This window comes from Alternaria arborescens (assembly GCF_004154835.1).
Source record: "Alternaria arborescens strain FERA 675 chromosome Unknown contig_4, whole genome shotgun sequence".
Lineage (NCBI taxonomy): Eukaryota > Fungi > Ascomycota > Dothideomycetes > Pleosporales > Pleosporaceae > Alternaria > Alternaria arborescens.
In genome coordinates, this window is record NW_021167859.1 from 366,964 (window position 1) to 390,932 (window position 23,969).

General features: G+C 51.9%; 8 protein-coding genes across 8 annotated transcripts; 5 read left to right on the forward strand and 3 right to left on the reverse strand.

Moving 5' to 3' along the window:
* Positions 1 to 142: 142 nt before the first annotated feature.
* Positions 143 to 730, forward strand: AA0111_g2211 (hypothetical protein; the record flags this gene model as incomplete). Its single annotated transcript, XM_028647958.1, has 1 exon — positions 143 to 730. The coding sequence occupies one exon, from the start codon at positions 143 to 145 to the stop codon at positions 728 to 730; it is 588 nt and encodes a 195-aa protein (XP_028510190.1).
* Positions 731 to 962: 232 nt separating this feature from the next.
* AA0111_g2212 (Isovaleryl-CoA dehydrogenase) lies at positions 963 to 2,311 on the forward strand (the record flags this gene model as incomplete). The annotated part of the gene is made up of 2 exons (XM_028647959.1): positions 963 to 1,556; positions 1,619 to 2,311. The coding sequence occupies 2 exons, from the start codon at positions 963 to 965 to the stop codon at positions 2,309 to 2,311; spliced, it is 1,287 nt and encodes a 428-aa protein (XP_028510193.1).
* Positions 2,312 to 2,531: 220 nt separating this feature from the next.
* On the reverse strand, positions 2,532 to 5,602 carry AA0111_g2213 (hypothetical protein; the record flags this gene model as incomplete). Its single annotated transcript, XM_028647960.1, has 2 exons — positions 2,532 to 5,039; positions 5,090 to 5,602. The coding sequence occupies 2 exons, from the start codon at positions 5,600 to 5,602 to the stop codon at positions 2,532 to 2,534; spliced, it is 3,021 nt and encodes a 1,006-aa protein (XP_028510192.1).
* A 780-nt stretch (positions 5,603 to 6,382) lies between these two features.
* AA0111_g2214 (hypothetical protein) lies at positions 6,383 to 8,337 on the forward strand (the record flags this gene model as incomplete). The annotated part of the gene is made up of 5 exons (XM_028647961.1): positions 6,383 to 6,661; positions 6,711 to 7,088; positions 7,143 to 7,185; positions 7,232 to 7,953; positions 8,002 to 8,337. The coding sequence occupies 5 exons, from the start codon at positions 6,383 to 6,385 to the stop codon at positions 8,335 to 8,337; spliced, it is 1,758 nt and encodes a 585-aa protein (XP_028510195.1).
* A 1,951-nt stretch (positions 8,338 to 10,288) lies between these two features.
* Positions 10,289 to 14,300, reverse strand: AA0111_g2215 (hypothetical protein; the record flags this gene model as incomplete). The annotated part of the gene is made up of 2 exons (XM_028647962.1): positions 10,289 to 11,151; positions 11,201 to 14,300. The coding sequence occupies 2 exons, from the start codon at positions 14,298 to 14,300 to the stop codon at positions 10,289 to 10,291; spliced, it is 3,963 nt and encodes a 1,320-aa protein (XP_028510194.1).
* A 2,768-nt stretch (positions 14,301 to 17,068) lies between these two features.
* On the forward strand, positions 17,069 to 18,334 carry AA0111_g2216 (hypothetical protein; the record flags this gene model as incomplete). Its single annotated transcript, XM_028647963.1, has 2 exons — positions 17,069 to 17,525; positions 17,616 to 18,334. 2 exons carry the CDS (start codon positions 17,069 to 17,071, stop codon positions 18,332 to 18,334), a joined length of 1,176 nt encoding a protein of 391 aa, XP_028510197.1.
* Positions 18,335 to 19,511: 1,177 nt separating this feature from the next.
* On the reverse strand, positions 19,512 to 20,856 carry AA0111_g2217 (hypothetical protein; the record flags this gene model as incomplete). Its single annotated transcript, XM_028647964.1, has 2 exons — positions 19,512 to 19,552; positions 19,614 to 20,856. The coding sequence occupies 2 exons, from the start codon at positions 20,854 to 20,856 to the stop codon at positions 19,512 to 19,514; spliced, it is 1,284 nt and encodes a 427-aa protein (XP_028510196.1).
* A 1,266-nt stretch (positions 20,857 to 22,122) lies between these two features.
* On the forward strand, positions 22,123 to 23,789 carry AA0111_g2218 (putative serine hydroxymethyltransferase; the record flags this gene model as incomplete). The annotated part of the gene is made up of 5 exons (XM_028647965.1): positions 22,123 to 22,140; positions 22,193 to 22,249; positions 22,312 to 22,405; positions 22,458 to 22,595; positions 22,645 to 23,789. 5 exons carry the CDS (start codon positions 22,123 to 22,125, stop codon positions 23,787 to 23,789), a joined length of 1,452 nt encoding a protein of 483 aa, XP_028510189.1.
* Positions 23,790 to 23,969: the final 180 nt, after the last annotated feature.

Consider the following 23,969-nt stretch of genomic DNA (forward strand, 5'->3'; position numbering starts at 1 on the left):
TATATAAATCTCTCGATTGTCCTGTGTTTCCCAACTTCCAATGTTCCTCCGCCTATTTCTGTCAAACCTCGTACGTTCTCAACCTCGTACCATACTATCCGGCATTCACGTACGAACCTTGGCTTCAACAACCTCACCAAAGATGCGCGTCCCTTACGCCCCAAACGAGCCCCCAAATGAAGAAGCTCGTCCGATCTACGAGCGCATCGCCGAGCGACGAAAGCCCCGCCCCCTCATCCCTCTCGACCTCGCCCTCCTACACAACCCCGCCGTAGCGGACGGCTGGAACTCGTTCATCGGCGCGATACGCACCAAGACCAGCTTACCTGCCAATCTCAAGGAACTGGCCATAAGCCGTATTGCCGTGCTGAACCATGCAGTTCATGAGTGGGATGTACATGCCGCTCTAGCCTTGAAAGCGGGCGTGTCCAAACAAGTACTACAGACTGTGTTTGATTTACCTGTCACAAGACATGGGGAAGTGGAGAAGGAGGGTCTGTTGGGATTCAGCAAGGAGGAGTACACGGTCATGGTATACACGGATCAGATGACTGTGGGTGTGCAAGTGGAAGATGGGGTTGCGGAGATGGTCAAGTCGGTGCTGGAGGATACCATGGTTGTCGAGTTGACGGCGACGGTCGCGGCGTATAATGCCGTGAGCAGATTTTTGGTGGCCTTGGATGTAGGAGAGTGCAACGGCCGGGGCATGAAGAAGGTTGATGAGCTCTGAAGGGTTGCTGAAAATGTACATGTTCATCAACGCGTGTGACGGGAGAGCGGAACTGGGCCGCTTCATCTTCCCCAGACGCTAGCCTCTCCGCAATACCATGAGTTAGGAAGGTGCCTCGGTCCATCAGCCGTCGCAAACCGAACGGGTATTGTCGAAACATGCCACCACTTTCTTCGTTCACGAACTCTTTTTTTTTTTAGTTCCTCAATCTTCATAGTAAATAGCAATCACAATGACGTCCTTAGCCCCCCGCCTCTTCACGCGCAGTATCCGCCAAACACGCGTCCGCCCCGCCACCGTCCTCTCCACCACCGCGCGGTATGCATCGACAAAGCACCCCAAAGCCTTCACACCACCCACGCAATCCGACCTCGACGAGCTCCGCGATTCAGTCCGTGACTTTGCCCAGCGAGAGATCCCCGAAGAAGTCGCCGCGCGTACCGACAAGCAGAATGAATTCCCCAACGAAATGTGGCAGAAGTTTGGCGAGGCCGGCTTCCTGGGCATAACAGCCGACGAGGAGTTTGGCGGACTGGCCATGGGATACCAAGCACACTGCGTTGTCATGGAGGAGTTGTCACGGGCGAGCGGCAGCATAGGACTGAGTTATGCGGCGCACAGCCAGTTGTGTGTCAACCAGTTGATGCTGAACGGGAATGCGGAGCAGAAGAAGAAATACTTGCCAGCCTTGATCAGTGGAGAGAACATCGGAGGATTGGCTATGAGTGAGCACAGCGCGGGCAGTGATGTAGTCAGCATGAAGACGACGGCCAAGGAGGTGGATGGTGGCTATCTGCTCAATGGAACCAAGATGTGGATCACGAATGTAAGAGTCCCTCGTCACAAGTCTTCTGAAGAGGAATACGCATACTAATACAAACTTCACAGGGCCCAGACGCGCACGTAATAGTCGTATACGCCAAGACTGAACCCAATGCCGCTTCCAAAGGCATCACAGCCTTCATCGTCGAGACCTCCACAAAGGGTTTCAGCGTCGCCAACAAACTAGACAAACTCGGCATGCGCGGCTCCAACACAGGCGAACTGGTCTTTGAAGACGTCTTCGTCCCCAAGGAGAATGTCCTCGGCGAGATAAACCGCGGCGTCCGCGTCCTGATGGAGGGCTTGGATCTCGAGCGCCTTGTCCTCTCCGCAGGACCACTCGGCCTCATGCAAGCCTCGCTCGACAACGTCTTGCCCTACACACACCAAAGGAAGCAGTTTGGCACCCCAATTGCACACAACCAGCTTGTACAGGGCAAGTTGGCGGATATGTACACAAAGTACCGCGCCAGTCAAGCCTTCACATACAGCGTGGCACGCGCCGTCGATGAGTCGCATGCCAGCCCTGATATCAAGACACAGGACTGTGCGGGAGCGATTCTATATGCCGCAGAAAGGGCAAGCGAGGTTGCGGCTGATGCGGTCCAACTGATGGGCGGCATGGGATACATGAATGAAGTTCCTGTAGGAAGGATACTTAGGGACGCCAAGTTGTACGAGATTGGTGCTGGAACAAGTGAAGTGAGGAGAATGGTCATCGGACGAGCGTTCAACAAGGAGTGGAAGCAAGAGATATGAAGTCCAACACAAAGACGAAGTGATGTGCATCAAAACAAAAGTTAAATACCCGGTATGGATTGTGTATAGAAATGCAAATCATACACGCCTCGATATGATTACAATGACATGGTGTCCATCAGATACGATCACCTATCAAAAATCCTCTCTAACTCTTACTTTGTTCTAGTCCGCGTGCAACTCGCAATGATCATATTCCTTTTCCAACGCTGCCCATCACTCATATCAGTCCTGATCCATCGTATCCTTCTGCATCGGGTCCAACCACGTACTTCGGTTGGTCCTCGGGCTTCAGCGACTCGGGATCAATGTACCGGCATGTAAGCGCAAACCGCAGCTTACCCGCATGTTCAACAGCATGCTCATAGTACTTCTGTACATCCGCACCGTGCATGACGACGATATCGCCATGTCCGAGCTGCATGGTCAGCACATCTCTCGCAGTGCCTCTGTGAGTGAGCCCCAATTGCTTGGGAATCTGTTTCCTCCTCGCATTCCATGCCTTGGTGTCTGATCTTTTGAGGACGTCAAGAGCAGGTTGAAGTGCGAGACGAGCCTCGTATTGTTGGCACCCTGGGATTGGAGCAGCGTCATCGTACAGACTTGCGACAGAAGACACGCCATGATAGTGACGTGCTTTCATTCGGATCCGCATTGTCCCTGGTGCCCCCAAACTCAATGTCGCAATAGTCGGGCCGAGGCCAAACTCGCCATCGTCATGGTAATTGATCTTTTGCTCTTCGAAGTATCCCAAGGCTAGGACCTCATTGAACTCCTTCTCTTGCCACTCTTGGCGAACTTTGTCCATGCTCTTGCCATTCTCCTCTGTTAGGAGCAGTTTAGCGGCCCAGTTCAATCGACTACGGGTGCTTGCTATTGGGCGGGCTGCTCCATCAAAGGGGCGAGATGCTGTAGCTGCGATGAACTTGTACGGCATACCGTAGTTGACAGCGAAGTGGCGGCAGTAGTTAGGTCCCTTCAGCTGGCCATTAGGCATAGATCGGCGCTGTAGCCCAATATCTGTTTGTTGGAGCTCCTCAAACATCGCGTCTGGTCCGCCATCTTCTTCAAGAACAGTCTTGTTAGTAACCATATGCGTTATGAAACCGTCTACTCCAGGTATCTCATAGCGGTTGATGCGATACCCATGCTCAAAGGACACTTTTAACTTAAGCATAAGTGACATCGTATCTCTAGACAACGTGTAGCTACTAGTCATCGGCCAGAGTGGGTCACGAAGGGAGAGCGCGGGAATGAGCGTATGTGGAGGTGTTCTTGTATATCGACATGCGGTATTGGAGCACTCCCAGTTTGTCCAGTTCAAACGGGACGTGCAGCGTCCACAGTCCGGGCAGACCATGCCAGACCAAAATGCGACTGATGTATTCTCACCTGGAACAGCGTGCCTAGACAGTTCAGCAGCATTAGATGCCAGAGGGTAGTCATGATCGTCATTGTGCCAAGGTGTCTTCTGCTTGAGGAAGCGCGGATCGTATACCAAGGAAGCTTCTTTGGGCTCCTGTGCTGGCATACTTCTTCCAGGTTCAGCTGTGTTAGTGTGAATTTTCCAAAAAGCCGTGCATGTCGACCGTAGACACATCCACCCGTTTAGATACACCTGTGGAGACTGAAGATTGCAGCTTCCACATACCTTCTCGACTGGAGATGGTAGTGAGCCGAGCTCTATCACTTCCTGCGCATCCTTCGCCCGCCACCAGGACTCTTTCTTCGTGTTCAACTTCTCGAATCGGTATCGCACAATCTTGCTGTCACCACTCTTTTCAGCCCAGACATGAGTGGGTTTGAAGTAACCCAGAACACAGTACTGGTGCGGTGGCTTCGATGGGATATTTGGGTTGTCAACTCCAGTAATAATGACTACTGGGTTGCGATGGATCATACAGTTCCTCAATCCCAAAGCAGCAGAATCTTCTGATTGATCCCTTTTCGACTTCATCTCACCAGAGTCTATGTCCTTCATGAGACCACCCCCTGCTCTTGAAAGGACGACATTACTGTCCGTGTAGTCTCGGTTATGCGCAACCTTGTCGAACATAAAGCCTCTCGCAAAGCCACCGGTAGAATAGCAGGCACTTTGATATGCGCGATAGTAATGTAGTGTTTCGCAAAGCTCTTGTCGTCCATCTGCCCATACATCCGGTTGTCCGTGTGGCTCTGGCTTGTTTGGACCTTTGTTCTGTTGGACAAGGAGTCGCTCGGTTATATCACAGAGATAGTCGGTGTCGGGTGCATGGACTTGTTCTTCGACGACAGGACCACTCAGTTCTTCGCACTCCGTTGTTGCTTCCGATGCCGCACACGAACTCGGAAATGGCTCGGTCTTACCACGACATGACGGCTTAATCTGGTTGTGCACTTGACCATTTTCAAGCTCAACGTCCAACTTGCTGTATACAGTATTCGCGTCGCGGTAGAATGCCGAGTCGGGTGTCAGGTAGGTGAAGCGATCGTGGATCTCGGGCGAACGCGGCGAAGATTGAGTTTGCGTATGATGGACAAACGCTGGGGTACCACGGATACTTCCTTCGGGTGTCTTCGGCTCACGATGTTGTGATACAGTCGCTTGGTTAGTGAGAGGGTTTTCTGGTGCAGTAGATGGGGTTGCAACATCTTGACTAGATGCAGGTACAGGTTCTGGTGTACGCTGAGCACATGGGCCTCGTCTGTCCAGCGGAGGCGAGTTCTGTATATTCTTGTAGGAAAAGACCTGTTTGCATGTTAGTTTTACCGCTAGGAACTTGGGTTAGCTCTACAAACAGGACTCGAGGGCAACGATGCTGGTGGGGACGACAGCTCACTCTCGGACTCGTCGCTATATTGTTGCCTCGGTTGATTTGTAGGTATAGCGAGTGTCGAGCCTGGAAGCGGAATCTTAAGGCGGACTATCTTGGACAACCTTCCTGGTAGTCCCGGCGAGTCATCGACAATGTTAACGACAGTATCAGTTACCGCATGAGGCTCAACCCACGATCGCCGGCTTGTAGAATTCTTCGTAGCCAATGATCGTTTCGAAGGAGGTTTTATCAGCAGTTTCGTGACTCGTTTTGGCGTCTCTTTCTTCTTGGAGACAGGTTGATACAATTGATCGGCGAACCTTTCTGGGCGTTTCCTTTCTCGCGTGGGGCGCTGAGAAGCCATACTTTCATAGTTACCGCGATCTTCTTGCAGTTCGGCTGCCGCTGTTTGCGCAGTGAATTTGGACGGTTTCACTACTTGTGTAACCTCCCAGTCGGAGTCGCCGTCATCAAACTTGCGCTTCGAGGATGCCATGGCGAGATGAGTAAGAACGGTAGTTGCAGGTTGATAGAAGAAGTCTCGATTGCTTACAAGCGATAGTTAAAGGGACGAGAAAGACAAAGTGAGTCTAGAAACAACGGAGTGAAATCAGAAGTAGTGAAAAGGGTGGTGTCATGTCTGTCATGCGGACAATAAAACCTCAATTAAGCTTGTGCGACAATTAGAAGACAGCGATAAGGAAACGCTGAGACCTGCCGTGCCTCTCTCACATGAGCGACATGATGGGAGTGAGCAAACGTGTTAGGTTATGGAAGTGAAGAGGGCTGTCTTCGGGTCGCGAGACGTCATTGGGAGTCGCTCTTGCTGTCTCGTACCATACTCCATAACAGCACCTTCAAGCGCACCCTATAACCATAGCTGAAAGGTGTGATGAACCTCACACCTCTGGAAAATATTTGATCGCAAGTATGCAACTTTACATTCTGGGTGCTTGTGTCAGTATCCTGAGTCGTGTTTTGCTGTCGCCGACCCAAGGCCGAATTTAAGGACGGATTAGCCTCATTAGTCCATGACCTCGGTACTACCCCAGCTTTCCCCACAATTGGGGGCTGGCATAAGCTGTCGGCTGCGAAAGAGACGGCATCCGACGATACTAACGTCATTGAGGAAGATGGGCGCATGCGTTAAAGCTGGAGCGATGATTCCTCCTTTAATCTCTACCTGCATCGCCAATTCGCGGCTTACCACATGTGCGCACCTGCATCTTTCTCAAAGCTCCGCGCATAGCTGACGTACTGTTAGACACGATCCAATATGCCTTTCCATCCTCCTTCATGGGTGCCGCAGCTTCCCTTCGACCCGCCAGATTCGATTCCCATCTGCGACTTTATGCTAGATGAGCATTATGGCCGTCATCCACTTGGCTACTCGAATAAACCCTTCATCTGCGGACTGACTGGGAAGGCCTACACATGCCTGGACATGCGCGACCGTGTTGATTATCTTGCCCGGGGTCTGTCAAAGGAGCTCGGCTTCCATCCAAACGAGGCAACCGAGTGGGACAAAGTAATCGCTGTCTTCTCCGTCAACACGGTAAGAATATTTTGATTGATACATCCACGAGGATACTGACACCCGGCAGATCGATACGCTCCCATTGGCATGGGCCACGCATCGTTTGGGCGGCATCCAATCCCCCGCCAATGCCGCATACAGCGCCGCCGAACTCGAGTACCAATTGAAGAACTCCGGCGCAAAAGCCCTCTTCACCTGCGTTCCCCTACTGGAAACTGCACGACAAGCTGCGAAGAAGAGTGGCATCCCCGAGAATCGCATCTACATACTGGAAGTGCCGGAATCGTTTGCTGGAAAGAAAACACCGCAAGGGCTCAAGACAGTGGACGACCTCATTCGTGAGGGCCAGAAGCTTGATCGTCTGCCAAAGTTAAATTGGGAGAAGGGCGATGGTGCTCTGCGAACGGCGTTCCTCTGCTATTCCAGTGGTACCTCTGGTCTACCCGTAAGTAACGAACAACTTCGTGTACGCGCAAGTTCACACTGACATCCTCTACAGAAAGGTGTCATGATCTCACACAGAAACGTCATCGCCAACACAAGTAAGACGCCCTGAACCTGCACCCTGCAGTAGCTAACCACAAGTAGTGCAAATCTGCACTTACGAGAAGCCCTTCAGAGATACTATCATCAACGACGTGCGAAACCAGTCAGATTACACTGAGATCGCCCTTGGTCTTTTGCCCATGTCACATATCTATGGCTTGGTTGTCATCTGCCATGCGAACGTCTACCGTGGAGACGGTGTGGTGGTTCTCCCCAAGTTCGAGTTTGCATCGACTCTCCAGGCGATTCAAGACTACAAGATCAACTCGTTGTTTTTGGTTCCACCTATCATCATCTTGATGACCAAGAACAAGCCCCTACTCGACAAATACGATCTCAGCTCCGTGTGGTCGATCTTTACTGGTGCCGCACCTTTAGGACAAGAGACGGCAGAGGATCTAGCGAAGATTTTCCCCACTTGGAAGATTAGACAAGGATACGGCCTCACAGAGACGTGTACCGTTGTTTCTTCGTCTTCCCCTGACGACATCTGGTTCGGATCTTCTGGCTCCCTACTCCCGAGCATTGAGTGTAAGATTGTCACCATCGAAGGTGCTGAGATCACCGGTTATGACCAGCCTGGCGAGCTGCTCGTCAAGTCGCCTTCAGTCGTGCTAGGTTATCTGAACAATGACAAAGCCAACAAAGAGACTTTCCAAGATGGGTATATGCGTACCGGAGATGAGGCTGTTTTCAAGAAGGGACCAAACGGTCACGAACATGTCTTCATCGTCGATCGCATCAAGGAGCTCATCAAGGTTCAAGTACGGGCACAAATCATTTCATGACGACATATGCTGACGAACCCCTAGGGCCACCAAGTTGCACCTGCGGAGCTTGAAGCACATCTCCTGACGCATCCCGCTGTGAATGACTGCGCCGTCATCCAGATCCCTAATGAGAAGACCGGAGAGGTACCAAAAGCCTTTGTCGTCAAATCGCCATCAGTCGGTTTGGAAGAAAATGACCGTATCCTCGCGCGCGAGATTCAAAAGCACGTTGAAGAACACAAGGCACGATACAAGTGGATCAGCGGTGGTATTGAGTTCATCGACGAGATACCGAAGTCGCCATCAGGGAAGATTCTACGGCGGCTACTGAGGGACAAGGAGAAGGAAAAGAGGAGACAAGCAGGCAGCAAGCTATAAGAGACAACAACACGCAATAATATACTGTTTATGTAGATGCATAGCTTCAAAGCCTACCTTGCTACTAGGCTCTGTGCAACCCCATTCACGAGACTGTCGTAGGCTGCAGCGGTTCGTCTTCTCTGCACTTGTTTGATTCCCTCGTGAGATGTCGTGGTATTAACGCGTCTGTTCCATTTGACCCGGTGTATATCGGCGTTGCGCCCATACTAACGCAACCCAGCTCCACCCCCTGAAGCAGATTTTTTTGACGAACCCCGCCACTTTTCGGCGACCATCTCCTTCTAGCTATGCGTGAATCGTCGATATATGCGGTATAATTTTTCTTTTGCACCATCAATCAACCAAACAAATCGGTTACAATCGGTTTTGTAGTGTAGCGGTTATCACTCCGGATTCTGATCTCATAATCAGTGTCTTCCGGCAACCCCGGTTCGGTAAGCCAATTCAGCCCCCAGTTAATTCTGGTCATCTGCTAATAATAATTCAGATTCCGGGCAAGACCTTCAGAACTCTCTTTTTGCGGCAATGTTCGATTACGGGCAAGACCTTCTTTTTGCGAGTATAGAAATCCTAGGAGTATAGAGAAGAGAAGGGGGTATAATTGGGGTGAGTTGGGTGGTGGTGGACTTGGAAGACTTTTTGCCATTTCAACTTGCAGAAATATCAACATCATGACAACGCATGTGAATTATAAATACATTTGCATACATGCTACAGATTGACATCCGCCTTCACACTTTCCATATACACTATACATGCTTAGGCTTGCTGCGTCACGTTGCGAAGGTTCGGGTGCCGAAGTTTCGCCTTTTTCGTCTCCACCCTAGACACCACACAATTTATCGCAGAAGCAAAAAAGACAACATGTCTCATGAGGAATAACAACTCTACGTTGTTGCATTGCCAAACTCATCTCTATTAAATGTTTGTAATCTTTTTCATGATCTTTATTGTGCAGAACTCCGAGTCCAAAAATCTCAACTTCACCAAACTCTCTCCACCAACAAAAAGCAAGCTACTACACATCGTGTAGTAGGTATTGCAGATGACTCAGCCGAGGTTTGAACTCGGGACCTTCAGTGTCCAAGAAACAACTGTTGTTGTTAGACTGACGTGATAACCAACTACACCACCGAGCCCGCTTTGATGACTAATAGCCAAATTACAAACAATATAATATTACTAGAAACGTACGGCCAGGCTCGCAAGAGGAACCTCAAGTGAATATAGCTCTGGTGGGATGCGGATAGCTCGGTGGCACTATCCCCACTTCGAGAGATCAGGGGTCGAATAGAATGGACACATTAACGTCACGACATTGCACGAAGACGAATAGACAACGGCCGATAGCGGTATTGATTGTAGCATTCTTTGCAAACTATCAACTTCAACCAGCTAACTTCTTCCCAACCAACAACGTCCACAACCAAGTAGCGAGTGAGTGCGAGATGCGCCCAGACTCAACGCCCTACCAAGACAGAGTGGACGTGGAACTCTCATGCAAGGAAAAGACACAAAAGGAGACAAAAGGCGCTCAAAAACCATGTGGTAAAGGTAGCGAGAGGGGTATCAAGAGTGCGCAGCTGCGAAAGCCGGCTTGGAGAAGAAACATTACAAATAGGCGGTATAGATGATATGTTGTGCGCGAGCACGACCGCTTTCTAGCCTTGCAGGCAGGCCCCTAGGGTATGTTGAGCGAGTGGGAGAACATAAGACTGAGAAGTAAAGTGACAGTAAGGAAATATGCAGTCGAGGCCAGTGTGCCTCCGTAGTGATGACGTGTGGTCGTATGGGTCGTAGCCCTAGTGGTAGGAAAGATGAGAGAAGATACAAGTGAGCGATCGAAAACAGCCCGGAGACAAACAGAGCAACGCACGATAGAAGACAACCGATCGACCGTAAAGCATGCCCGTCACACATGAGCGAGTCGTAAGCGCAGTGAATAGCTTTAGAAGCCGCGGAAAGGATCGTTCGAGTCGAAGTCGAAGAGACCGCCGCCACGATTAGACTGGTCACGTGTGCTGGCGCTCCACTGGCTGCTGCCACGACGACGACGGTGCTGCATGTGCGGTGCTCGCCCGCCGTAGCTGCTCAATTGCTTTGGATCACCAAGAGCGTTGTCGATGAAAGCTTCCATGCGAACGGTGCCCATGGTATCAAAAAAGTGTTGACGAGTAGATGTGCTGGCCTCTGATGTTCGAGAACTCATAGCACCGCTGTTGGGGTTGTAGACCGAAGAAGGCACGGACGGTGGTACGCCAGCGCTGTACATGTCGGAAGAGCCGTTGGAGTATACGGAGGGTACGTGCTGATGTGAGAAACTGCGGAACGGGACACTTGGTGGAGGTGCGCTGGGTCCAGTAGAGCTTCTCTTCCTACCGTGTTGAGGACCACGGGGAATGACCGGAGGGCTAGCAGCATCTGGCATAGCGCTTTCAAACCCAGCAAGAGAAGGTAGACTAGGCATTGGTTCATCCTGCGATGCATAGCGAGCCATGACCGGATTGGTCCTACCCTTAGCAAGGCGCACAGAATCCTGAACGCGGCTGCGGCGGAGTGTTGCGCCCTGCTGACGTTGTGGTTCATCGACTGGTGGTGGTACAGGTGGCAGAGAGCCAAGATCTGGCATCGGTGCGCTCGAGTGAGCGAGGAAGGAAAGTGCTGTCAGCCACAGGTAGTGTCTTTCGCGTGTGGAGGTAGTGAACTTGAGTGCACGAGCAGGGGTAAGGATAAGAATGGAGCGGTTGAAGAGTGTTTCGTTCTTGGGAGGAGGGCAGTTGTCGGCGACATCGAGAACAGACTGAATGACGACTGAAGATATGTTAGTATAGACAAATTTGTGACCAGTCTTGAAACTCACGTTTGCGACCACTCTTCCCCATCAACGCAGAGCCAGTGGTTGGCTGCTTACTACTCCACAGAATGGCTCTTTCGTATGGCGAAATCCAGACCCAGCGCTTATGCCTTACACCATGGTTGGCCAACGAAGCCTCTTCTGCGGCGCGACTGACGTCTGCAGGCGTGTCAGGGCCACCAAATGCCTTCCTCTTACGAACGTATTTCCACATGAATTCTCCAATCATGGCTGCAGCAATCGCATCGACCACACTAGTGTGCGATACTGCGCTGTTGGTGGACCCGTTGGCGGACCCATTGGCTGTGAAACCAGTTGCTGCAGTGGCTGTCGATAGTTGGTGTCGGTGGCGGAAGCCGCTCGCGCTCACAATGTCGCTGGGTAGCGGAGGAATTGAATCTGTGTCGGCGTTGCTTGGAGTCGCAGGCATTGTGGGCGATCTGCTGCGAGAGCGTGCGCCCTTTGCTACAGGAGCAGCAGATCGTACCTTGCGTAGACTGTCTTTCCGCTGATGCTTCACGCCATACGGACGGCGGCCGGCATACGAGCCACTGTTGCGAGGGGTTGGGCTCTGCGAGCCTTCGCTCTTGCTCAATGGCTTGTTGCGCGAGCTGGATCGAGTAGGCACTGGGAAGGGTGGCTTCGGGATGTGATTACCAGAACCTAGACTTCCAATACTGGGGCTACGAGAGCGGCTGTGAGCTGCGGTGCCACTCTGGATCATGGCAGATCGTCGGATGCTGGGCTGGCGACTGATCGAGTTGCGCTGTGCTTTCCCAACCCTCGAAGGCTTCTCCATCGAGCTACGCTTGGACGCCAATGAAACGCTGTTAACAGAGTCAACAGATGGCCTGGACATGGGTGTAGTCTCCTTGTCTTCTGGAACAGGCGTGGGCGGGTTCACTGGTCGTCCACTCTTTGCATTACGTGATGACAGCATCGGAGTAGAGTACTGTAGGCTCCTGTAGTCATCGTCACTCAGATCAGCATCATCGTCCTCTTCGTCAGATGATGGACCATCGAACCCAGCGAAGAGACTGCTTGTTCGGAAAGGTCGACTCAGTATGTCTGAATGAAGCTGGCGCGACAAAGGTCCATTGTCATTGTTTCCGGGGTAACGGTTCTCAATCTTCTTCTCACCGGCCTTCTCGAGACGAGCAATGAAATCTTGACGAGTGGTCGACTTGAGAGCAGAGTGCTCTGTATCGCTCGAAAAGTCCTTCTTGACAACCTTGCTGTCAGCCTCAGGCGTTCCAGGCTTGGAAGAGATGGCAGAAGGAAGAAGATGCGCAGGAAGCTTGATAGCTCTCTGGTCGATTCTGATTGGTTCAGTCTGCATCGAAGTTGAGCGCATTGGAGCTACAAGATCGCCGCTTGTCTGAGTTGATATGGTCTTAGTGCCTGGAGGAAGGATAGGGGCTTTTGGCGATGAAGGAGCGGATGTAGGAGCATGGATGGCAATCGAAGGGATTGTAATCGGGGTCGGTAGCGGAGACTTCTTAGGCGTCTCAGCCACGGCCTCAGGCTCGACCATAGAGTCTGTTTGTGTGGCTGTAGATACGACCTCGGTCTGTACGACCGGTGACAGAGTTGCTTTTTCTGCAGGCATAGGAATCCTGGGAGTAGGCGGCGGGCTAAGCGGCTCAACGGTTTGTACCGAGCTTGACGTCGTAGTGCAAATTTCAGGACTGATTTGGCGTGGTGGACTAGAAGCCAGGGGCACTGAAACACGCTTTCGGCTCTGGTTCGCCTCAATCTCAGCAGCGGTGGACGAGAATTCACCCGACTTCATCGGCACGGATGGCTCAATCGTCTGCGATGCCGCTTCGACCATGACAAGCTTCGTAGGCGAAGGCGGTGGCGATGGTTGTACACCGGTGTCAACATAGATAGGACGTGTTGGCGGGAATACTAGAGTGATATCGCGAGGCGTCAGTGTTACAGATGACTGTATCGTTTCATACGACGACTTCCGCGGCTCGGTGTCATCGGCTGTCATGACAGGGCTATCCCGGATACCCTGTTGGGTATCATTACTCAATCCTAGGATGCGCTTTGCTTTTTCGTCTGGTAACATCGACATTCGGGATTCGCGTGCTCTTCTTGCCCGCATTTCATTTTCAGGGAAATCATCCGAATCGAGCTCTAGTTCATCCAGCTCCTCATCCTCTTCGTCGAATATAAGCTCGTCTGCTAGGCTCATACCATTGCCTCGGAAGTGTCCATCAGAGCTCATCAAAGACATCCGGTAGTTGCGTCCAATACTCTTGTAGCTGCTGCTGCTTCGATTTCTTGAATGGCGTGCAAGGCGAGTGGATGGTCTTCGCCGAGGTGACGATTGTACGCTTCCTGCGTCACTTTCTGGTATTCCAGTATCCCGGCTTGGATCGTCTGCCTCGCTCTCGGCACCAGCGTCCTCATTGGCAGCCTCGTGTATAGCGATCTCATCCAAAAGCATCTTTAACCGGGTTTCTGACACATGAACACGTCGCTCCAGCATTCGTTTTTCCCCCGCCCACTCTTCTTTTTCCCGAGCCCACATATCGTGCACCTTGGTAGAGTCATCATCTTGGCTTCGTGTTCTCTTTTCTGCTGCTGCTAGCTTCTCCCGTAGGTCGGCGTTGGTTTCCTTGAACTTGTCTCTTTCACCTGCAATCTCTTCTAGTGCAGCGAGGGTTTCGGTCTCAAAGTGCTGAAGCTGGCGTTTGGCTGTCTTGCTTTCCTTGGTGGTTGATGATAGCTGTTTTGCAAGAGCGTCGTTGTCGGTGCGCGCCGTGTGCAGACTGGTCTCTAGATCGTCGATGAACTTATGTTTCGAATCTAGCTCCCGACGAAGGTTCAAGATCTCTGAAACCAGGTTCGCATGCAAGGTTGGAGTAAAGCGGCGTGGGTCCAACACCGAGATGTTCTCGTCGTTGGCAGCATCTTCGGAACTGAAACTATGGTCTGGCGGGAAAGGAGGCGGTGAACTAGGAATGTCGCTTCCTGGAGTGGTGTCGTATCTCGACGTCGTTCGGGACAAGGAACTGTATGGCGTTCCAACGGGTGTGGGGAGAGGGTGGTTGGTAAGGAAGGTCTCCTGATCCGAAAAGTAATCGGTAGACATGATATTGAGCGCGTAGCTTAGATGTCGGTCGGTTTATTACACACTCAAATGTTCAGAACCACAGTAAAGTGGTGCTGTATGTAAATGGAGTCTAACACATGCCTGTAACGCGATCAGCATTTAATCGAGACCGGGTCGGTTGCCGTCGGTGCTATGATCAGGATTGTCTTCACGAGCCCTTCGGCGGCGCGTCTTCACAACGAAGATGTACCATTCAAGACAATATCAACCTCCAGCATACGTGACGGTGAGCGACGTACCGGTCGAGCCCTTTGTACTACAATCGGGTATTGGAATTCCAGCCACTTGAGAAAGGACGAGTCGTGGTATATAAAAGTATAAAGCGTCGGACCGTATTACGTGGGGCAAGTATATCGACGAGAAAGCAGCGTTCAGATGGTCTCTGTTCTGGAGCGAAGGTCAGTCCGGTGTGACTTGAAGCAAGAGACGTCCAGAGACAGCAATCGAATCACGATTACAAATAGACACTTACAACCGAAGGAATGACGTTATGAGTTGGTGATGGTCGACAGATTCAGAAACGTTGCTCAATTCATTGATACATGCGATGTGAACGAGATGAGGAAAGCGACTAACGGCGCGGGCTAAAACACTTTTGATGGTAAGAAAAGAACTGTCAAGCAACGGGCAGCGGGCCCTACGAGAAAGATAGCCGTGTGTCGTCAACGGCACGGAGCGTAAGGAGGAGAGGGAGGGACAAGGCACAACTTGAGCATGAAATCGCTGTGATCGCCCATGCATCAGCTGGGATCCCGGAACGCAGGCACAAGTCCGCACAGTCCACTGGGGAGGCGGAACTATGCCCAAAGACACGAATAGGATTCATAGGATCAATCAAACCCCATCTGTGCCTGTTAAATTTGTTTCGATGTCCGAGTCCATTTGCTTATGCACGTCTCCGCACTAGCGAGCACAAGTATCCCTGCATGCAGCTGAGCCGAGGGACCCCTGTATTACGACCACACTATTGGCTCGAGCCCGCCCGCCTTCCGCTTTTCAGGCAAGCTTCATTGGCTGTGCATTTAGGTCCAACGTTCCCTTAAATGCGTCCCGCGACGATGGCCAATGCCTTAGCGAGGTGAAGGAAATGACCCGACAAGGGGCAGGTGGTAACGAATGCGGGTGGTAACGGCGTTGATGAAGGGGGTGTGATGATACGCCTCAGCAGCATTAGTAGATGTGAGGCGCAAGTTCTTACCATATCCTTGGGGGCAGCTGGCTTCAAACAGACGTCGCGGCCACGGTAATTTGCATGATGATTATTGTCGCCGTCCAAAGGTCCACAAAAGCCTCGCCCTATCAGTAACTCTGGACTACCTTTGGCGTTGATGATGAGCCGTGACTGGGAGTTTCAGCCTCTTGACCACGCCGCACACTTGGCCCACCGAGGAAAGCATTGGACAAAGTGGCACGATCATGTCCCGGTCCGAGCTATCAAGCTCGCGATGGCGCCCAACGATCGGGTGCGCCGGTGCGGTGCCGTTGTGCTGTAGCCTGCAATTAGAACTTTGATCTTCATACTTTGATCCTGTTTCGGCCTGACAATTTTGGTGTCTCTGTAGTGTCCCCGAGGTGTCTCAAAAAGGAGACATATGTAGACTACCAAAAAGGTAGGCAACTGCATGAATGAGCAGCCTGATCCTGTACTGCCGAGTCAGGTGTGAGAAGAGGATTTCCTAATTCGAGACGAAAGGATTTATCCGTGCACTCTTGGCGGTGCAAAGGAGCCGAACTCAAGTCCAGATCGACGACGCAATTCTCCAAGCTGGAAATGCCAAATGACTCCAGCCTCATCATTGTTTTTTGCAAGGTTGTCTGATCACAATGCCAGAGCAGAGATGTGATGGTTATCAGTCATGACCCGCCAAGGGATCTAGGCGGAGATATCGGTACATGTGAAAGTTGAGGATCCCAGCATCATCGAGGCCGTCCAGCTACCCCAACAAAACGAAGAGCGGAGTCGGCACCTACCATGACGTTTGACCAGGTTGAGCTTGTTCATTGAGTTATCCCCCACAGACGGGATAGATACAGTTCGGAAGCGCGTTGGAGACGTGATGAAGTGACGTCCTGTTGAGCGCCTCGTAATAAACAGACTTGCCGGGTGGTGGAGATACTGGGGATCCATTATTCGTGAATCCCATCGGGCAAAGTATCGATTCGGTATGCAGGCTGCGAGAATCACAAGGGCAATGTGGTCCAGCAGCGGAGAGTGGACCTGATGTGCGGACAGCTGCAGGACGCTACACGAGGGTCTGGCAATCAGCAGAACATTCCATGATGCCCACTGATGCGCGACATAGCAGCTCACGATCCAACAGCCGACGATTGTATGCCACATCAGGTGTTGTTTCGGTATTGCTCGGCGCTATTGAGGTGTTGTCGTCTCAGAAAAGCAAATAGGAGATTTGCGTCGTAATCGGCTACCGCTCCCTGAACTTTCGGCGTCGACGGAAAGCTTAGACAGTATAGCATGACGCGGAAGCGCCGGTGCCGGCCCATCTCACTTTAGCGTGCCCCTCTCGTTGTCTGCGCCATCCCTCCTGGCTTTGCTGGGCTGCCGTGTTCTCAGTGGTTCACCTGCTCAGGTCGCAGGCAGCCAGTGATGGCCGAATCCGTGGGTCAGGGTTCGACAGCCCCGCCCACGCCTGACTAAGCGACCATCACCGAAAATTCGACCATACAGTCATAACAAGCATATCGTGACATTGCAGACAGCACATATAGACGGATCGAAACAGGTAAACATGGCGCAATCAGATCAGAATGGACCACAGGCGGTGTCCGCCGAACTGCCGCCAGCGATGGCAGAGGTCAAGTCGCAGAGCGTGGACGACTTGATGAAAGAGATGAACCGCATGCCAATTTTCATGACAAGTTTAGATGAAACAGACGGCGAGGGAGGTGAGAACATGGCGCTGGAGGCGTTGAAAGCCATGGCGTACGAAGGAACCCGTGCCGAAATTGCTGAAAACTTCCGACAACAAGGCAACGAATGCGCACGGGCGAAGCAGTGGACAGACGCGAAAGAGTTCTACGATAAGGCGATAGCAGCGCTCAAAGGCCCACAAACCAATCCGGACCCCGATGCAGAAGGACCAGATGTCATCCCTGTCGAGCTCGATGAAAAGGAGGAAGCAGAGAAGGAGAGAGTGATTGGCGAGGCAGTCTATGTCAACCGCGCATTATGCAATCTCGAGAAGAGTGAGTACGGGAACGAAGGCACGATCCACAAACATGCATGGCGGCCTCTTCACAACACCAATTTGACTGCAGAATGCTAACATGCAGCAGAGAACTACCGCTCCTGCATTCAGGACTGCATAGCGACACTCAAGATCAATCCCGCCAACATCAAGGCTTTCTACAGATCAGGCACTGCTGGTCTTGCACTAGACAAGTTGAAGGAAGCAGCCTGGGCCTGCGACCGAGGATTAGCTCTAGATGCTTCCAACGCCCCTCTCAAGGCCCTCAAAACCAAAATTGATGCTCGAAAGCAGTACATAGATTCCGTCGAAAAGGCACGCCGCGAACGAGAGGAGAAGGCTGCATCAGAGCGAGCAACAATGAAACTTGCATTGCGAAGCCGGAATATCTTGACGCGGAGCACGGAGAAGCCCCCAGATCTAGAAGACACCACGGTCAAGCTGGAAAACAGCTTGGACCCCTCTTCAACACTCACAGTACCGGTTATTCTACTTTACCCAATGCACTCGCAATCGGATTTTATCAAGGCGTTCTCTGAGAAGGAAAAGCTAGATGAACATCTCGACTATATCTTCCCACTCCCATGGGATGAGCAACATGAGTACACAATCGACAATGTCGAATCATACATGGAGACCGCAGCGGGTGGTTTGATCAAAGTTGGAAAAAAGATGAGCCTAGGCAAGGTGCTGGGAAGCGGGAAGCCGGAGATCGTCGACGGATTGGTGACGATAAGCGTGGTGCCGAAAGACAAGGCTGCTGGTTGGATAGAAGAGTTCAAGAAGCGAAAAGGGAAAACGGCATAAGTTGGCCAAGGGTCATGGCACAACAGCGCGTCTGACCCGACTGCTCTTCGGGCCGAACGATGACGATGTCTAGAAGAATCGATGAATGAATGAACAAAAACACGCAAGCTACAGGCGCAACGCGTCCACAGCGCGCCTCACCCATCGCTCATTAGCAAGCTCGCAAAATCTCCGTATATGATCGCTGACGTATTCGCCGCACCGACCATTTCAACGTGCATCGCGTATCCCCACTGCATCACCCCGGCTGGGAAGCTCATCGGGTTAACCGGCTATATCACACCAGTCTTATGAACCTCGAACGCGGACTTGCTCAAATAGTACACAGAGGCTAAATAGGAATCAACATCCCTTCTGGTATTTGACCACCTGCCTGTCCAGATCGCGTTCCCGATGCCTGGTAACGGGACACATGCAAATGCGGCATTCAAGGTATATTGTCTGCATACAAAAGAAAACCTGGCAGCGGCTACGTGCAGCAATGTTTCACGTAGAAATTATTCCCGCTCCTACTTTCCAGGATGCATTTGGCCCTGCAGCTACCAGTTCAGTTCGCGTACCAGGGAAAAGTCGTTCGCACGGCTCGCTTATGCATATGCAAGGTACATTCCGTGTTCCATGGTTCACACGTTGCGCCGCTGGCTGAGCGATAGCTGGTGGGGTGGGGGCTAGGGCCATACCATTTTAGCCGTTGGGCAATATTGGTGGCCTAGAAGCATTCCATTGGTGGTAATATAGAACAATGTCACTGAGGGGTCGGACCAATCACTATAGTTGTTGGGAACAATTTTCATCTATCTCTAAGACTTTTATGTTGGGAGAAATACATTGGTGTGATATGCTGCATGAAGTGGAACTACCATAAAAGCCAATACAACGGTTGACAATGTCACCCGCTAACGGTTAACAAACACGAACCCGGGTGTGAATTGTACAAGGTCAGATGGTCCTTAACGCCGAGTCTCCGTATGGCTTGCCCGTCGAGACAGGTGTGGATGAACGCTAGATCTGTATGATGTATGTCGTAACATTCTGGTCTGAGGGATAAGCACCGGTAACGTGCCGGTGGTGGAAAGTGAGAGAACTTGATAGCCGTTGTCCCTAACAAAACTGTATCAGAAGGTACACATGATGACAGTCTACCGTGAATTCGACCAAGACAGCTGTGAGCGCTGAGCTACTCGTTCTCGTAAAGCTTCTTTTTGCGTGTCATCATGTCTAGATGTTGGGGTTCAAAGTCAGCTTGTATCTCACATGCAGTCCGTACAGTGACACTTACCCTTCAGATGGTTCCAAGCGACGTGGCTCATGTATCTGTCAGCGCTGTGGTAGTACTTCTCGCTTTTCCGCGACACCTCGTCTGCCTTGACCTGCTCCAAGTAGCCTAGGAACCTGACATCGGTGCGGCCCAGTTGTCGACGCCCACCGAAATACATCGAGATCTTACGGAGCTTGGCGTCACGGAGAATTCGCAGACAGTTCATCAGGTAGTCATCGTTCAGATAGCGACGCTGCTCGTTGGAGGTGACGTAGGGTGTATCCTTGGGGCGTGCATCATCGAAGACGAAGTCGACATCGCGCAAGTATTGGATGTTCTCGGGTCCGATTGTTCTTAAGAAATGCAAAACATCCTGATAACCAATCTCTTTGGGTACCGGCTCCCAGTACGGTCCACGTGTATCGTAATGACGATGGAAAGAGAACGTGTTCTCACCATAAAGGATGGAACAGGCTTCGTTGTGCACTAGCTTACAGCTTCTGAGAAACTGAGCAGACTTGGTCAGGCTGTTCTTGGGATCAATGCTCCTCAAGGGGATTCTAAGCCTTGAATCTTTGTCCTTGCGGGCGAAAAGATGGCGATATATAGTGTTTCGGAGCTCGCCTGGTAGATCGGTGAAGCCTTTGGGACGCACTGCAGTTGTTCCCACCTGCTCTGGGCTCACAGTACAGAGCTTCTTCGACTTGCCTGGCTGCATCTCATGCAATTTGCCTTGCTGGTTGATGTGTAGGAGGGTGCTATCGAGCTTAACGAAGAGTGGACCGTGAAAACCTAGCGGAACGTTGAACTGCAAGGTCATTGGTGGCTTCTTAGGGTCATTTCGATGAAAGGCGCCGCCTTCTTCGTTGTCGGTCAGGTCATCAAGCTCTTGGTTGTTGATGACAGGCTCTAAGTGAGGGGATGGAGGCGAGGGACTGCGTTTACGCTTCAGTGCGCCCTTCTTGTTCTTCTTCTTCTTGCCCGATAGACTGAGTGGATCCATGTCGTCTTCGTCGTCCAGCTCACTCAGCTCACTCAACTCGCTGTCGGTCAAGGCGTCAAACTCGGCGTCTTCAAAGTCGACGTAACCCGCAACCCTCCTGATCTTGCCCGCGCTCTTACGAACAGGACGGCCCGTCTTTTGGTTGTATTGCGTTACCCTGGAAGGGCTGCCTAGTTCCGGGCTGGTATCGCGACTATGAGGTGATGCCGGAGGTGATGACGCTGGAGGAGGTGGGTTCGATGTCTTGGGTTTGAGTGCCATGATGGAGTTTTTTGTATGCGAACAATCAGTTGATGGCGGTGTAGTGAGTGCATGCGTGTAGAGGCAGAGGTTGCGGTCAGGATATGATGTAGGTGAGTAGACGCGGGGTCAATAGATAGAGAAGCGCGTTCAAGGAAGTAACGGCCATTGCGACGCGCGCTTTCCTGGTTCAATGCTCCAGAGGTTATCACTAGTAGCCTTGGCAGCTAGTCGAAGGAGGAGGAGCGACAGTGTGCTCCATCTCAAAGCTCGTGAATTTCCATGGCTACGAAAGGTCCAGCGGCTTGTAGACTGTCACCAACATACCGTTGACGAGACCTAGGTTCGCAAGCCCCGAGAGCTTCTGATGATCTGATTGCGACCCGGGTTCCAAGAGGCCCCAAGTGGCCCTGTGCCGCGCTCCTATCGTGATGAACACATTGTCTGGGACGGAGTCACAGTACCTAGAGTGTGTGGATGCAGCTGCGCCATCCTAGATCTATGTCGCAAGCCGGTGTATAGTATTTTCGACTCGTTGTGGGGGCATCGTCTGCCTGTTCGTTCCGGATGCACAAAGGTGTTGTCAACTGTAATCATGCTGGGATGTAGCTATGACGTTATAGAACGCCCTTCACGCAGAGCGACGAAAATGGTTTCTGACACTGACGATTACATTGGAATGCTACATACATGGCGACGGGCTCCGACAGCGGCATTGAAGTAGGGACACTAACATTTCGTGTTCCATCTCCATGCGACGCTGAACAGAAGACAGAAACATCAATAGATGCTTCCTACGCAACGTAGCCGATCATAGATTTTTTCGTCCCCCTAGGTGGTGGGTGCCGGGGCGTGTCAACAGCTCCCACATCGGCCAGCTTGCGCCAGCCAAGTGAGGATGCAGCTGAATTGAAAGCATTCATATCATCTCGGGTTTAGTTACGTGAAGAAAAGAAGAGAGGACACGCGACGGAAGCGTTCATATTTTACCGCCGGAGAACGGAGAATCGGCGCCGAGGCCATGACCCCTGCAATGCCGCCGTAGCTCCGTGATTAAGCGGGCGCATCGTTTCGTTGCCTCATTGAGACTACGAGTCCGGCTGGTATCAAGTACGTTTATAAGGTCGCGCCACGCTTCTGCCCTGCCTACCAGACTGAGAGACTATGGCGAACCTCAGAGCAGCCTGCAGAGCGCCTTTGCGCCAGCTCACTTCCCGCTCCACAGCTTCAATTGCCACCAACCATGCAAGAATACAGAGGCAACAATGGCGGGGCTATGCGACGAGTATGGATGCACAGCAGAAGGTATGCCTCGCCATGACAGAAATTCACGACTGGCAATGCTAACAAGTCCTAGATTCTCTCCCAGGATCTTGAGCAGGCCGATCCTACCGTCTACCAGATCATCAACAGGGTTCGTTGCCACATGTTGAAGCTGTACATGCGAAGACGAAGCTCACGATACTTTTATTACAGGAGAAGAACCGCCAGAAGCACTTCATAAACCTGATTCCTTCTGAAAACTTCACATCACAAGCTGTGCTCGATGCGCTCGGCAGTGTTATGCAAAGTGCGTTCTGCGCATTCTCACACCACAATTCTAAGCTGACATGGCACGATAGACAAGTACTCGGAAGGATACCCGGGCGCGCGATACTATGGAGGAAACGAGCACATTGACGAGGCCGAGCGTCTATGCCAACAGAGAGCGCTCAAGGCATTCGGTTTGAGCCCGGAGGAGTGGGGTGTCAACGTCCAGCGTGAGTCAGTCGACAAAAATGCTACCATCGCCCTCTAACACAACTCTAGCCCTCTCCGGATCGCCCGCAAACCTCTACGCCTACTCCGCCGTTCTCAACACGCACGACCGTATCCTCAGTCTCGACCTTCCCCATGGCGGCCACCTGTCGCACGGCTACCAAACACCTACCAAGAAGATCTCCGCCGTATCCAAATACTACGAAACCCTCCCATACAGGCTCGATGAGAAGACCGGTATCATTGACTACGCAAAGATGTCAGAATTGGCACATCTGTACAGGCCCAAGGTCATCGTTGCAGGTACATCGGCATACAGTCGGTTGATCGAGTACGAGCGCATGCGAAAGCTGGCAGACGACGTTGGCGCGTACCTTCTCTCTGATATGGCTCACATCTCAGGTCTGGTGGCCGCCGGCGTCATCCCCTCTCCATTCCCCCACTCCGATATCGTCACAACTACAACACACAAGTCGCTTCGAGGCCCGCGAGGTGCCATGATCTTCTACCGCAAGGGTGTACGGAAGGTCGACAAGAAGGGCAACAAGGAGATGTATGATTTGGAAGGCCCAATCAACGCATCTGTGTTCCCAGGCCACCAGGGAGGACCTCACAACCACACCATCACTGCTTTGGCTGTAGCCCTGCAGCAAGCCTCAACCAAAGAGTTCAAGGACTACCAGCAGCAGGTTTTGGACAACGCCAAGGCTCTTGCTCAGCGTCTTGGTGACTCCAAGGAGAACGGCGGTCTCGGCTACAACATTGTTTCAGGCGGCACTGACAACCATCTTGTCCTTGTCGACCTCAAGGACCGCGGCGTGGATGGCGCACGAGTCGAGCGTGTTCTGGAGCTCGTCGGCGTCGCATCGAACAAGAACACTGTTCCTGGTGACAAGTCTGCCATGAAGCCCGGTGGTATTCGTCTTGGAACTCCCGCCATGACAACTCGTGGCTTCCAGACCGAAGACTTCAAGCGTGTGGCCGACGTCGTGCACCGCGCAGTTGGAATCACCCAAAAGTTGGACAAGGATGCTAAGAAGAAGGCCGAAGACACTGGTCGCAAGAATCCCACTAGCGTGGCTGCATTCAAGGAGTACGTTGGCGAGGGTGAGGACATCACCGAGATCATCGAGCTCAAGAAGGAGGTTGAAGATTGGGTATCTACATTCGCCCTGCCGTGGGACAAGGCACAATGATGACGAACAATATAATGAAAATATATGCGCTGTAGCGGGGTTTTGGCGTTGGAGGTGAAGGGGAAATTCCATGTACATATGATAGGCTTCTTTCCACTGCTAAAGGACAATAGCATGTTTGCCTCCACCCCAATTCATACTCACCATCGTTTCATGTCCATTTGCGAGTTTCCTCTTGTC